The 12,625-nt window shown below is 46.5% G+C and overlaps 1 protein-coding gene across 1 annotated transcript in view; it reads right to left on the bottom strand.

The window, feature by feature from the left end:
• Nucleotides 1–12,625, bottom strand: part of hpse2 (heparanase 2) — a 570,820-nt gene that overhangs the window by 115,785 nt on the left and 442,410 nt on the right. Inside the window, exon 10 of the mRNA XM_070873950.1 lies at nucleotides 6,903–7,017. Within this exon, the coding sequence (XP_070730051.1) occupies nucleotides 6,903–7,017 (115 nt within the window). The remainder of the gene's footprint in view (nucleotides 1–6,902; nucleotides 7,018–12,625) is intronic.

The raw sequence follows: 12,625 nt of genomic DNA, 5'->3' as shown, positions 1-12,625 counted from the left end.
GAAAGGGTGGTAGAGGCAGAAACCCTTATCACATTCAAAAGGTACTTGGATGTGCACTTGAAGTGCCGTAACCTACAGGGCTACTGACCTAGTAATGGAAGGTGGGATAAGGCTGGGTAGCTCTTTTTCGTCCGCCACGGCACGATGGGGCGATTGGCCTTCTTCTGCGTCATAATTTTCTAAGATTCTATGATCAGCTTGGTATAATGGATTGATGATACAGGGTCTGCAGTATTAACAGGTTATTTTAACTGTTTTCAATTAAAATTATTTACTGGAGAACACCTTACGGTATTTTATTTTTAGATACGTTTCAGTCCCAGCAAGTTTAAAAATGCGTTTGCATGTGAATCCCCAGTCAATAGCTTGTAGCAAAGCCCCCGCAAAGAGTAAAGAAGGGCTAAGGCTGCGGCTGTTGTTGAGCTCTCAGGTTCCATGTCTGTCAGGAGCTGTATGAGCATACAAAGCAAAGCCCACATGCGCTGTTCTGGCAACAAGGTCTGTGAGGCCGAGTGACATGCAGATAATGTTTCAGATTGCAGCTCTGTGATACAGTTTTACATTCCGAATCATAAAATAGCACCTCTTTCATCTTCCTGATAGCTCCCACGGGAAAAATGCTACGAGAGCGCTGAGCTCGAAGAGATCAAGCCAATACATACACACATCAGTGGGAACACACACAAACCTTCTGCCTAGAATTACCTCCACTTTCCTTTGTCCTCAAACAAATCCATGAATTTAGGATCATGGAGGGGGGGGGGCGAAACTGCCCCGCGTCCCGATTAGGGACTCAAACCTTCGTGGGGCCGGGACTTGTATCGCCCGGCACGGGAGGTCCCGCCCCTGACACAGAGGAATTGGGCCTTACGCCCCTCAAGGTTAACACGCCAGTGCGGTGCTGAGGGAGCGGCTGCTGTGCCATCTTTTGGATGAGATGTTAAACCGAGGTCCCGTCTGCCCTCTCAGGTGGACATAAAAGATCCCTCGGCACTATTTCGAAGAAGAGCAGGGGAGTTATCCCTGGTGTCCTGGCCAATATTTATCCCTCAATCAACATAACAAAAAAACAGATTATCTGGTCATTATCACATTGCTGTTTGTTGGAGCTTGTTGTGCGTTAGTTGGCTGCTGTGTTTCCTACATTACAACAGTGACTACACTCCAAAAAGTGTTTCATTGGCTGTAAAACGCTTTGAGACATCTAGTGGTTGTGAGCGGTGCTATATAAATGCAAGTCTTTCTTTCTATTTCAGAGTGCATTTTATAATCAGAGGTTATATTACGACACATGCAGCGAAGCAGGTGATGCAAAGAGGACTCTTTTTGGGGTATTTTGTTTAAGTTAATCGCAGAGCTGAAAGTTCAGAGAAGTCAGAATATTCCAGTGAGGGACTGCTACACTTTTGGATATAGTAGTGCGGAAATTGCAACAGTATGGATCTATTACAGATTTATTCCCATCGGGAAGAAAAGGTTAACTGGTGGAATATGATCCTTTAAAAAAGATAATGAAGGGAATCAATAATGTGATAAGGCAGCATTCTGTGAAGTGGGATAGGAGTACGAAAGAGCGGGGGAGGGGGTTAACATTCTCTTTTAGCAAGAACAGGAATGAATGAAACTACGTGTTTCAAAGCTTCATATTCCTGTTATTCGTTAGCAGGTCACTACGAAGAAACACGGACGCTGTTCCATTTTCTGCTGGTGGAGGAATTTTCTCTTCTCTCTTCCTGTCAGCTGTGGCTCAGTGCGCAACACACTCGCCTCTGAGTCAGAAGGTTGTGGGTTCAAATCCCACTCCAGGGAACTTGAACACATAAATCCAGGCTGACACTCGAAGTGCAGTGCTGAGGGAGTGCTGCGCTGTCGGAGGTGCTGTCTTTCGGATGAGGCGTTATACCGAGGCCCTATCTGCTGTTGCAGATGGACATAAAAGATCCCCTGGCACTATTTTGAAGAAGAGCAGGGGAGTTATCCCCGGTGTCCTGGCCAATGTCTATCCCTCAATCAAAAAAAACGATTATCTGGTCATTGTCATGTTGCTGTTTGTGGGAGATTGCTTGTGCGCAAATTGACTGCCACTTTCCCCACATTACAATAGTGACTACACTCCAAAAGTACTTCACAGCTGTAAAGCGCTTTGAGACGTCCAGTGGTCACAAAAGGCACTATATAAATTCCGGACATGAGGGGTTGACTTATGAGGAAAGGGTGAGTATGTTGGGCCTCTACTCATTGGAATTCAGAAGAATGAGAGGTGATCTTATCGAAACGTATAAGATTATGAGGGAGCTTGACAAGGTGGATGCAGAGAGGATGTTTCCACTGATGGGGGAGACTAGAACTAGGGGGCATGACCTTAGAATAAGGGGCCGCCCATTTAAAACTGAGATGAGGAGAAATTTCTTCTCTCAGAGTGTTGTAAATCTGTGGAATTCGCTGCCTCAGAGAGCTATAGAAGCTGGGCGATTGAATAAATTTAAGACAGAAATAGACAGTTTCTTAAATGATAAGGGGATAAGGGGTTATGGGGAGCAGGAGGGGAAGTGGAGCTGAGTCCATGATTGGATCAGCCATGATCTTATTGAATTGCGGAGCAGGCTCGAGGGGCCGTATGGCCTACTCCTGCTCCTATTTCTTATGTTCTTCAGTCTTTCTTTCACAGATCATAAACTGGAGAAGTCGCAAGTTAAGGAATAACTTCTTGATGTACAGAGTTAGTGATTAATGGGATAGACCAGGCGCTGTGCGTGGTAAATATTGACCCCGCTGAGGCTCACTAAAAGGATGAGCAAGAAGAGAGCGATGTGGCTTTGCCATGAAAAAGAGAAGGAAAATGAAGATAAGCTCAACACTATGCTGCTGATTTTTTGTCTCGTGCTCCCGGTGAGTGAGAATCCCCCACATAGGTCACTGAATAAAACCCTATTGCGAACGAGACAGGACCAGGGCTGGATGGACTCAATGGCCTCTTCTCGATCCGAGATGCATGTTGAGGAATGAAAGGGGTGTGGTTTTCCCTGTTGGATGGGTAGCTCTGCCAAGACGCACTATTAAATTTCCAGGTGAAACTTTATGAGCCAATAAACATGAAAGAGCTGTTGACTGTACTGCAGGGACTAACTTCTGAAGACATGACTGACTATAAAATGAAGACATCAATAGAGCTAGCTCTAAACCTCATGTATGGAGACTCGATTAGCAGGCATGAAACTCTTTAATAAAAGTAGCAGAAAAGGTTTCAAGTTTAAAATTGCTATTTTTTCCCCTGAGGCAATATTCTGGAGGAAAAAAAAACTCGGAATGTTTCACGCCCCCTCGGCAGCAAAATCTAAACACATGCCCTGTGCTTATGATGCAGACCTACAAATTCTTTCTAATTCAGAAGGTTGTGAGTCCAAGTCCCACTCCAGGGACTCGAGCATAAAATCTAGGCAGTGCTCAGGGAGTGCTGCACAGCCGCAGTTAAAAGAAAGAAAGACTTAGATTTATATAGCGCCTTTCACGACCACCGGGCGTCTCAGATCGCTTTACAGCCAATTAAATGCTTTTAGAGTGCAGTCATTGTTGTAATGTGGGAAGTGCAGCAGCCAACTTGTGCACAGCAAGCTCCCACAAACAGCAATGTGATAATGATCAGATAATCTGTTTTTTTGTTATGTTGACTGAGGGATAAATATTGGCCAGGACACCAGCAATAACTCCCCTGCTCTTCTTCGAAATAGTGCCATGGGATCTTTTACATTCACTTGAGAGGGCAGATAGGGCCTCAGTTTAACATCTCATCTGAAAGACAGCATTTCCAACAGTGCAGCACTCCACCAGCACTGCACTGGAGTGTCAGCCTAGATTTTTTTGTGTTCAAGTCCTTGGAGTGGGATTGAACCCACAACCTTCTGATTAAGAGAGGCAAGAGTGCTACCCACTGAGCCACAGCTGATGCTGACTTTCAAATGAGACGTTAAACCGAGACTCTGTCTGCTCTCTCAGATGGATGTAAAAGATCCCCGGTGTCCTTGGTCAATATTTATCCCTCAACCAATATCACAAAAAAAGATTATCTGTTCATTAATTCACTAATGTTAACGTGCAAATTGGCTGCTGCTTTTCCCAAATGATAGCAATGACTACACTGTAACTACTTCATTGGCTGTAAAGCGCTTTCGGATATCCTGAAGTTGTGCCAGGCACTATATAAGGGAAATTTAGATTGACCAAACTGTGGACTTCTTCACCCTGGCAAAGATGCCGTGGGATTTGCAGATAGGGTGCCTCTTTATGGAATAGGTTAAATGATGATAATTCTCGCTCCATTCCTTCTCTCCCCCACCCCACCCCTCCAATCCTCCCACCCCTACGCAGCAAATGTAATTCTAAATTTCACTTGGGGATGTGAGGTCATGTGTCAAATTCCTGGGAAAGGAAACCATCATCTTTACAATAATTATGACCAGACACCTCCCCTCTACTTGATATTTGACTGATTGAATTTGGAATTGACATTTATGAGGAGACTTGAAAGATTGCTGCTTCGTTTTCATCACTCTTAACAAGTTTTAAAGATGGAAGAATTCAAATTCTGCTGAGTTTTTTAAGCTACATCGTGCTGCGGCTGTTAAATTAATAATACTAAATAGTATTAGATTTCATAGGTTACTTTCCATTTAATATATAACTGACAGGTTTTTCCTTTTCATTTTTTGTGCTTTAATAAGTGAGAGCTGTCATAATGTTTGGACACCCAGGGTCATCGTCGAGAGCATACAGAAATCAAGCGCAGGCAACGGAAAGAGCGTGCGGCAAACCAGTCCCACCCTCCCTTACCCTCAACGACTATCTGTCCCACCTGTGACAGGGACTGTGGTTCTCGTATTGGACTGTTCAGCCACCTAAGGACTCATTTTTAGAGTGGAACCAAGTCTTCCTCGATTCCGAGGGACTGCCTATGATGACGATGATGACCATCAGGTAGACCAGGTTAGTTGGAGCATCAGTAAGTGTTAAAACTCCTTCTGCTCTGCCACAACGCACCCTTAGAAAAGTGCCAAGTGCATCTGACTTTGTCAGATGTGGCTCAGTGGGTAGCACTCTCACCTCTGGGCCAAAAAGTTGTGGGTTTAAGTCCCACTCCAGATACTTGAGCATATAAGCTGTGCTGACATTCCCAGTGCAGTACTCAGGGAGTGCTGGACTGTCGGAGGTGCCATCTTTCAGCCCCATCTGTATCTGCTTTTTGAGGTGGACATAAAAGATCCCGTGGCACTATTTCGAAGAAGAGCAGGGGAGTTATCCCCGGTGTCCTGGATAATATTTATACCTCAACCAACATCACTAAAACAGATTATCTGATCATTATCAGATTGCTGTTTGTGGGAGCTTGCTGTGCACAAATTGGCTGCTGCGTTTCCCACATTACAACAGTGACTACACTTCAAAAGCACTTCATTGGTTGTAAAGCACTTTGGGACATCGTGAGGTCGTGAAAGGTGCTATATAAATGCAGGTCCTTCTTTCTTTCTAATACACTTCATGTAGAACTCTGCTGTATGGCACTGGGCTGGATTCAAATTCAATTGGAGGTGAATTGTCAATGTGAACCATATATATCCTTTTCCCTCCCAGTTGTAAAGCACCTGGTTCCTGGTTTTCTATTTGCTCTGTTGGAAATCAAGGATGTGAGCCTTGCCCGGGTACTCTCTTGAACGGGAGATTTGGTAGCTATATGTGCTACCCTGACAGCACATTATTTAGCCTCTTCCTCTGATTGGTTACATTCGTCACGCCCATGCTCACCCAGGTGAGAGCTGTCAGCACTAGGGAATTTTGCACAGAGAGCGATGTGGTGCCTCAGTAGGAAAGTACAGGACTTGGATAACCCTTGCCACTGGACCAAGATCTGGCTCTGTCAAGCCCGCGTGGTGGCTGGTGTGCAACGGCCACCACACATTAAAAAAATCCACGCACAGGCATCTTCCACCCTTCAGGATGTAGTTCAGGACCTGGAATATTAGGTCCTTCATTGAAACACTTGTGAACTCATCCTTTTTTGGCGTGGAAGCAAGTCATCCTCGTTTCGAGGGACTGCCTATGATGATGACACTACTCAACATGGCAGTAAGCCGTGTAGAGCAGGATTGATCCATGGCACGTGCTGAGATAATTTATGTAGGCTAGGTTAGTGATAGAGATGCTACAATTACCCGCAGGATTTTGGGAGGAGGAGAGTAGGGCGGGGGGAGGGTTGTCGGCAATGTGTTGGGCAAGGACAGGATCCAGCTCGGCTGTGAAAGCTGCCCGTGTCGCTGGCAATCCCACTCTTCAGCTGTTCTGTTCCAACGTAATCAGTTGAATTATAGAAATTTACAGCACAAAGGAGGCCATTTTGGCCCATCATGTCCGCGCCGGCCGACAAAGAGCTACCCAGCCTAATCCCACTTTCCAGCTCTTGGTCTGTAGCCCTGTAGGTTACGGCACTTTGTGTACATCCAGGTACTTTTTAAATGTAGAAAGGGTTTCTGCCTTTACCACCCTTTCAGGCATTGAGTTCCAGACCCCCACCACCAACTGGGCAAAAAACAAATTCCCCTCAACGCCCCTCTAAACCTCCTGCCAATCATTTTAAATCTATTCCCCCTGGTTGTTGACCTCTCTGCTAAGGGAAATAGGTCCTTCCTATCAACTCTATCCAAGCCCCTCAACATTTCACACACCTCAACAATGTCTCCCCTCAGCCTCCTCTGTTCCAAAGAAAACAACCTCAGCCTATCCAATCATTCCCCATAGCTAAAATTCTCCAGTGCAGGCCACATCCCTGTAAATCTCCTCTGCATCCTCTCCAGTGTAATTATATCCTGTCTAATGACTGAAGCGGTAAGAATTGAAGATATCGTTGAGCTTACTGGTAGCGGGTTGAAGTTCTGATCCACGAGGTGATTAAATCCGTGGTCAAAGAACGAATTCCGGATCACGACATCTATCCCCTGTTTGGCTGACATTCCCAGCGTATTTAACCACCTGTAGGGACAGAAGCAGAGAAAGTCAGCCCACGTGTGTCTGTGGCTGTGCGCAACACTGTGACAAAGAGTCTCACTTTACAGGTCCAGCAGCCACAACAAATAAACAGCTTCGGAAAATAACCCTGGTTGTATTGGATAGTGGAGCAATCTGCAGAAATATCTATCCAATGTTTTCCACTTGAATTCAGAAGCCACTTAATTGCATAATAGAGTAAGTGCTTGAATCGTCTGCTATTATTTCCTCTGATATGTGGGAAAATGGGTGACCAGAGTGGAAGAGTAAATGGGATACAGTGGTGCAGTACTCAATGTGCAGGACTGATTAACCCGAGAGATTGTGAGTTCAAATCCCACTATATTGAGTTCAATAATCTGATTTGTTGCATGTGTCAACTGTGGCTCAGTGGGCAGCACTTTAGCTTCTTAGTCAGAAGGTTGTGGGTTCAAGTCTGCCTCCAGAAACTTTTATAGCATGACAATCTAGGCTCACACTTGCAGCGCAGTGTTGAGTGAGCAAAGACTACCCCAAGTGGAGGAAAAAACATCCAGGAGGGTGCTGAGCACCTCAAGTCTCGTCACAGAAAGCAAGCGCAAACAGTGGAAGGAGCGTGCGTCAAACCAGACTCCCCACGCACCCTTTCCTTCAAAGACTGTCTGTCCCACCTGTGACAGAAACTATAATTCCTCTATTGGACTGTACAGTCACCTAAGAACTCACTTTTAGAGTGGATTTTGAGGGACTGCCTATGATGATGATGATGATGATGATGTTGGAGGTGCCATATTTCTAATGAGACATTAAACTGGAGCCCTGTCTGCTCTCTCAGCTGGATGTAAAAGATCCTATTTTGAAGAAGAGTAGGGGAATTATCCCCGGTGTCTTGGGCAAATATTTATCCCTCAATCAACACAACAAAAAAACAGATTAGCTGGTCATTATCACATTGCTGTTTGTGGGAGCTTGCTGTGCGCAAATTGGCTACTGCGTTTCCCACATTACAGCAATGACTACGCTCCAAAAGTACTTCATCGGCTGTAAAGCACTTTGGGACGTTCAGCGGCTGTGAAAGGTGCTATATAAATGCAAGTATTTTTTTCTTAACAAAATGACCAGGAAAGCTCTGGACTGTGATCGAAGCCAAACTGGGACATTGCGTGCCCTTCGAGGAAGGGAGCCCATGCCTGACTCCAGTCCCACACCAGCAAAAATTACTGCTTATTTCAAAAAGACAGCTCACTGCCACCTTCACAGGGCATAGAGAGTTGGGCAATAAATGTGGCCATGCCAGTGTTGGCCACATCCATGTGTGTGAACTGAAATTTGATTTTTTTTAATGTTTTGATTAAAGTTAAAGCAGGTTGAAGAAGTTCCAGTGGCCTTCTGGATAATCAAATAAACTGCTTGTGTTGTGCAGAGAGGAAGGTTTCAGGTTCGAACGCCCATCTGTGATGAGTTAGCAGACCTCAGTCGGCATGGCAACAGGGGTGTTATCACGGACTCGGTGCCATGGCATTCAGGGTTATTTGTCCGGGGCTCCCGCTGTTGCTTGCAATTGACGCTAGGCAAGGGAGTTAAGGATCATGGAACCAAGGTGGGTAGATGGAGTTAAGATACAGATCAGCCATGATCTAACTGAATTGCAGAACAGGATCGAGGGCTGAATGGCCTCCTCCTGTTCCTATAGAGTACGGTAGCAGGGTGGTTATGTTACTGAACTAGTAAAACAGAGGCCAGGACTAATGATCCGGTGTACATGTGTTCAAATCCTGTCCATGAATTTAAATTCAGTTAGTTAGATAAATCTGGAAGGAATAAAAAGTTACTATTAGTAGTGGTTACCATAAAACGAATGGACTGTCATTAAAAAAACAATCTGGTTCATTAATGCCCTTTAGGGAAGGAAATCTGCTGTCCTTACCCAGTCTGGCCTATATGTGACTCCAGACTTAAAGCAACGTGCTTGACTTTTTAAAATTTGTTCACAGGGTGTGGGTGTCACTGGCAAGGCCAGCATTTATTGCCCATCCCTAACTGCCTTTGAGGCAGTGGTGAGCCGCCTTCTTGAACTGCTGCAGTCCATGATACTTCTTTGTAGTGGTTTGCTAGACCAGAGGGAAGTTAAGAGTCAACCACATTGCTGTGGGTCTGGAGTCACCTCCGACAGTGCAGCACTCCCTCAGCACTGCACTGGGAGTGTTAGCCTAGATTTATGTGCTCAAATTCCTGGCGTGGGACTTGAACCCACAACCTTTTGACTCAGCAAGGTGAGTGTGCCACCCACCGAGCCACGCCTTACACAGTTGACTTTAATGGAGTGTAAAATCATCCCCTCCACCGGTTGTATTAGATTAAAGCCGGTGTTATAATCACTCCCTCCTTCAGGGGAATGGATCTGAAAACGTAAGCTGATAGTGATGGAATTACAATCCTTTTTTTCATTAACAAGTCCCACCTAGGAAGCACAGCCCCTTTAATCTCCGAACCCGGACCACACAGATAGGAAAATATTTTGGATCTCAACTATACATTTGACTGACACCAAAGTGGCTGCCTCGCCAATTCTGGAACTAAAGATGGTCAGCTGCTTGGCTCAGGCTCGACGTGTATTTGCACAGCAAAGCTGCACCAAGCAATTCCAGCCATCAGCTACAAACATCAAGAAGCTTTTTATGAAGCAGAACATAGCCTTGAAACACCCTGTAAATCTAGACATCTGTTTCCAGCCCCCGTCTACTCCGAATATACACTGCAAAACGCGAACATAATGTCAATGAAGAAAGAAAGACTTGTGTCATATGTGCAGACTATGGATGTACTCTCTGTGTAGTCACTGTGTGATTGCATACGATGGAGACTGGTTTACCTGATGTACTATCAATAAGGTTTACACCATGTACATACATGCTGGCACCACTAGAGGGTGCAACTGGTGGAGACCGGGGGGGTTTCCTGCCCTGGTGGCAGGGCTCTGTATAAAAGGCTGCATACCATGCTTGTACAGCACTCTGGAGTTTGGAATAAAGGACCATGGTCACTACAGTTTGAGTACAACACATTGCCTCGTGGAGTCATTCATAAGTACATTATAGACATAACAACTGCCGACGAGAATAAGGACTTTCACGCGATCATGGCTACCTTTAGCATACTAAAAGTCTTTGTAGAGGGTGATGATTGGGATGCCTTCACGGAAAGGCTCAAGCAATATTTTGTGGCAAACGACCTGGCAGGGGAGACGGACACATTGGCGGAGAAGCTCAAGGCTATACTGCTGACCAGGTGTGGGCCCGGGGTCTACCGCCTCATCAGGGACTTGCTGGGGCCCACGAAGGCAGAGGATAAGACATACAATGAGCTGACTGAACTAATTAGCGAACAACTTAAACCAAAAGAGAGCATGCTCACGGCCAGGCACAGAATCTACACTCACCACAGACCTGAGGACCAGGAGATTGTAAATTATGCTACCGACCTCAAGAGACTTGTGGCACCGTGTGATTTTGGCACGCACCACAACGAAGCATTGCGAGACATCTTCGTTATAGGAATTGGCCACGAGAGCCTCCTTCAAAAGCTATTATCTGCCGACACCACAGTCAACCTGCAGAAAGCCATTGGCATCACTCAGGCGTTCATGACCTCGACCTGCAGCATCAAGCAAATCAAACCCGGCAAGTACTGTACACAGAATGGTGCCTTTCACAGGCAAGACTGTAGAACGTGGATCTGCCAGGGCAGAGAGCATAGACCTCAGGGTTCCAGAACTCAAAGTCCGTCGAGGGGTGCTCATCGAGTAGCACCATGCTGGCGTTGTGGAGGAAATCATAGGGCTCACCAGTGTCGGTTTGCTGAGTATGTATGCAAAGCCTGTAACATGAAGGGCCACCTCCAGCACATGTGTAAAAGAAATACGACTCACCGTCGAGCAGAGGAGTCGGTAGATGACTTTGAATCCAGCGGGGAGTATGATGATTTGGCCAGAGAGGCAGCTCAACCCCAAGAAGAAGTATATGGAGTGTATATCTGCACCACTGATTGCCCTCCAATGAAGATGGAAGTCGAGATAAATGGCGTTCCTGTCTTCATGGAAGTGGACACGGGAGCGGGTCAGTCAGTGATGAGCCAGGATGCCTTCAAGAGGCAATGGAACGAAAAACGACCCGAGCTGGTTCCAGTACAGGAAAAGTTGTGCACTTACACCAAGGAGCCGATCCCAGTCCTTGGTAGTGCGGATGTAAATGTAATCCATAATGGCGTGGTGCACAAGTTACCTCTGTGGATTGTTGCAGGTGATGGTCCAACGCTACTCGGAAGAAGGTGGATGGGTAAGATCCAGTGGAAATGGGAAGATCTCTTCACTCCAGCAATCGATGTCCCCCGTGCTCAGAGGCAGAACAAAACCTCACCTTTGTTTGGGCCAGGCACCAGAGAACAGACCAGCGCAGCACCTGAGGCACAGACTATCCATCATGACTGCGGGGCAATGATCCGACCGGAATGATCTAAAAATGCCTTCCCGGCTCCAGTGGCAAGACTCCTGGGGAGGAAGATCGAATTCACAGGTACCCTTCCAGCGTTTGTGGCAGAATCGCGGGAGAGAAGGATCAAGGCAGTCGACCTCGAGGACCGAGGCAAGGTGGCATTCCTGCTGCAGCGAGGTGCAGCATGGCCGAAAAAAAAGATGGCCGCGGCAATATCACGAGGTGCAACGCTGAGGGACCAACATGTGGTGTCCAACAAAGGATCTGATTGGGGTAAAGCCACCAGGTTCTCTTAAAGGAGACCTGCAACCAACTGAACTTAAAGAGACATTGTATGCATGGCAATCAATGTAACGAACTGATTAAGATTGTGAACAAGATGTTGTTGCAAACTGTCGGTACCAGTCCTAATGTAAAAAACAAAATGTTGTTGCGAGATGGCGGTACCAGTCCCAATGTAAAAAACAAAATGTTGTTGCGAAATGTCGGGAATAGAGTGTCCCCAAGAGTAGCAAGTGAGCAAATTCGGGAGGGTAAAGGCGTTGATCCTGACACCCTGCCCCAGGTCTATCCCATGCTGCAGGTATCTGATGGCACTATTCGCCAAGGACCTGGAAACGAAGCACCAATACGCGCAGTCGGCTGCCGTTGCCCACCCCCCGGGTGGAGACGGTGCAGCCCCCAGACCCAGTCACTACCTCGGCCATGTCCGGGAGTGAAAGGTCAGAACCAACAAGTTCGCCAAACGGGACCTGGAACAGCCAGGTTCCCAACACCGTGAGAGAGCAGGCAGAAGACTCTGCAGCCCTCAAAGGAGGACAGGGAGGCCACACACATCTGTGGCTCTGCTCACCACTAGGCAACGGCAAAGGCCCTGAGTCCTGGCTAGCTGAGCGAACCAAGCCCACCCCGCTAGCAGGGGGCGCAGCGCCGTTATCAGACGACTAGGACCCCGTCCAGTTGCTCTGGAACTAGCGTCCTCGTATACCTGTACTGCTACCTCAGTACTGACCATAAATGCAATCTACCCAATCCTGGCGCACGACCGTAAAACGTAATGAATATAAGTCATTGAACCAAGGTGTCACTATACAAACTGTTTTTTTTCTTCCTTTCTTTGTACT

Source organism: Pristiophorus japonicus, chromosome 3 (assembly GCF_044704955.1).
Source record: "Pristiophorus japonicus isolate sPriJap1 chromosome 3, sPriJap1.hap1, whole genome shotgun sequence".
Lineage (NCBI taxonomy): Eukaryota > Metazoa > Chordata > Chondrichthyes > Pristiophoridae > Pristiophorus > Pristiophorus japonicus.
The sequence above is the reverse complement of the archived record's forward strand: the minus strand, read 5'-3'. Positions and strand labels throughout refer to the sequence as shown.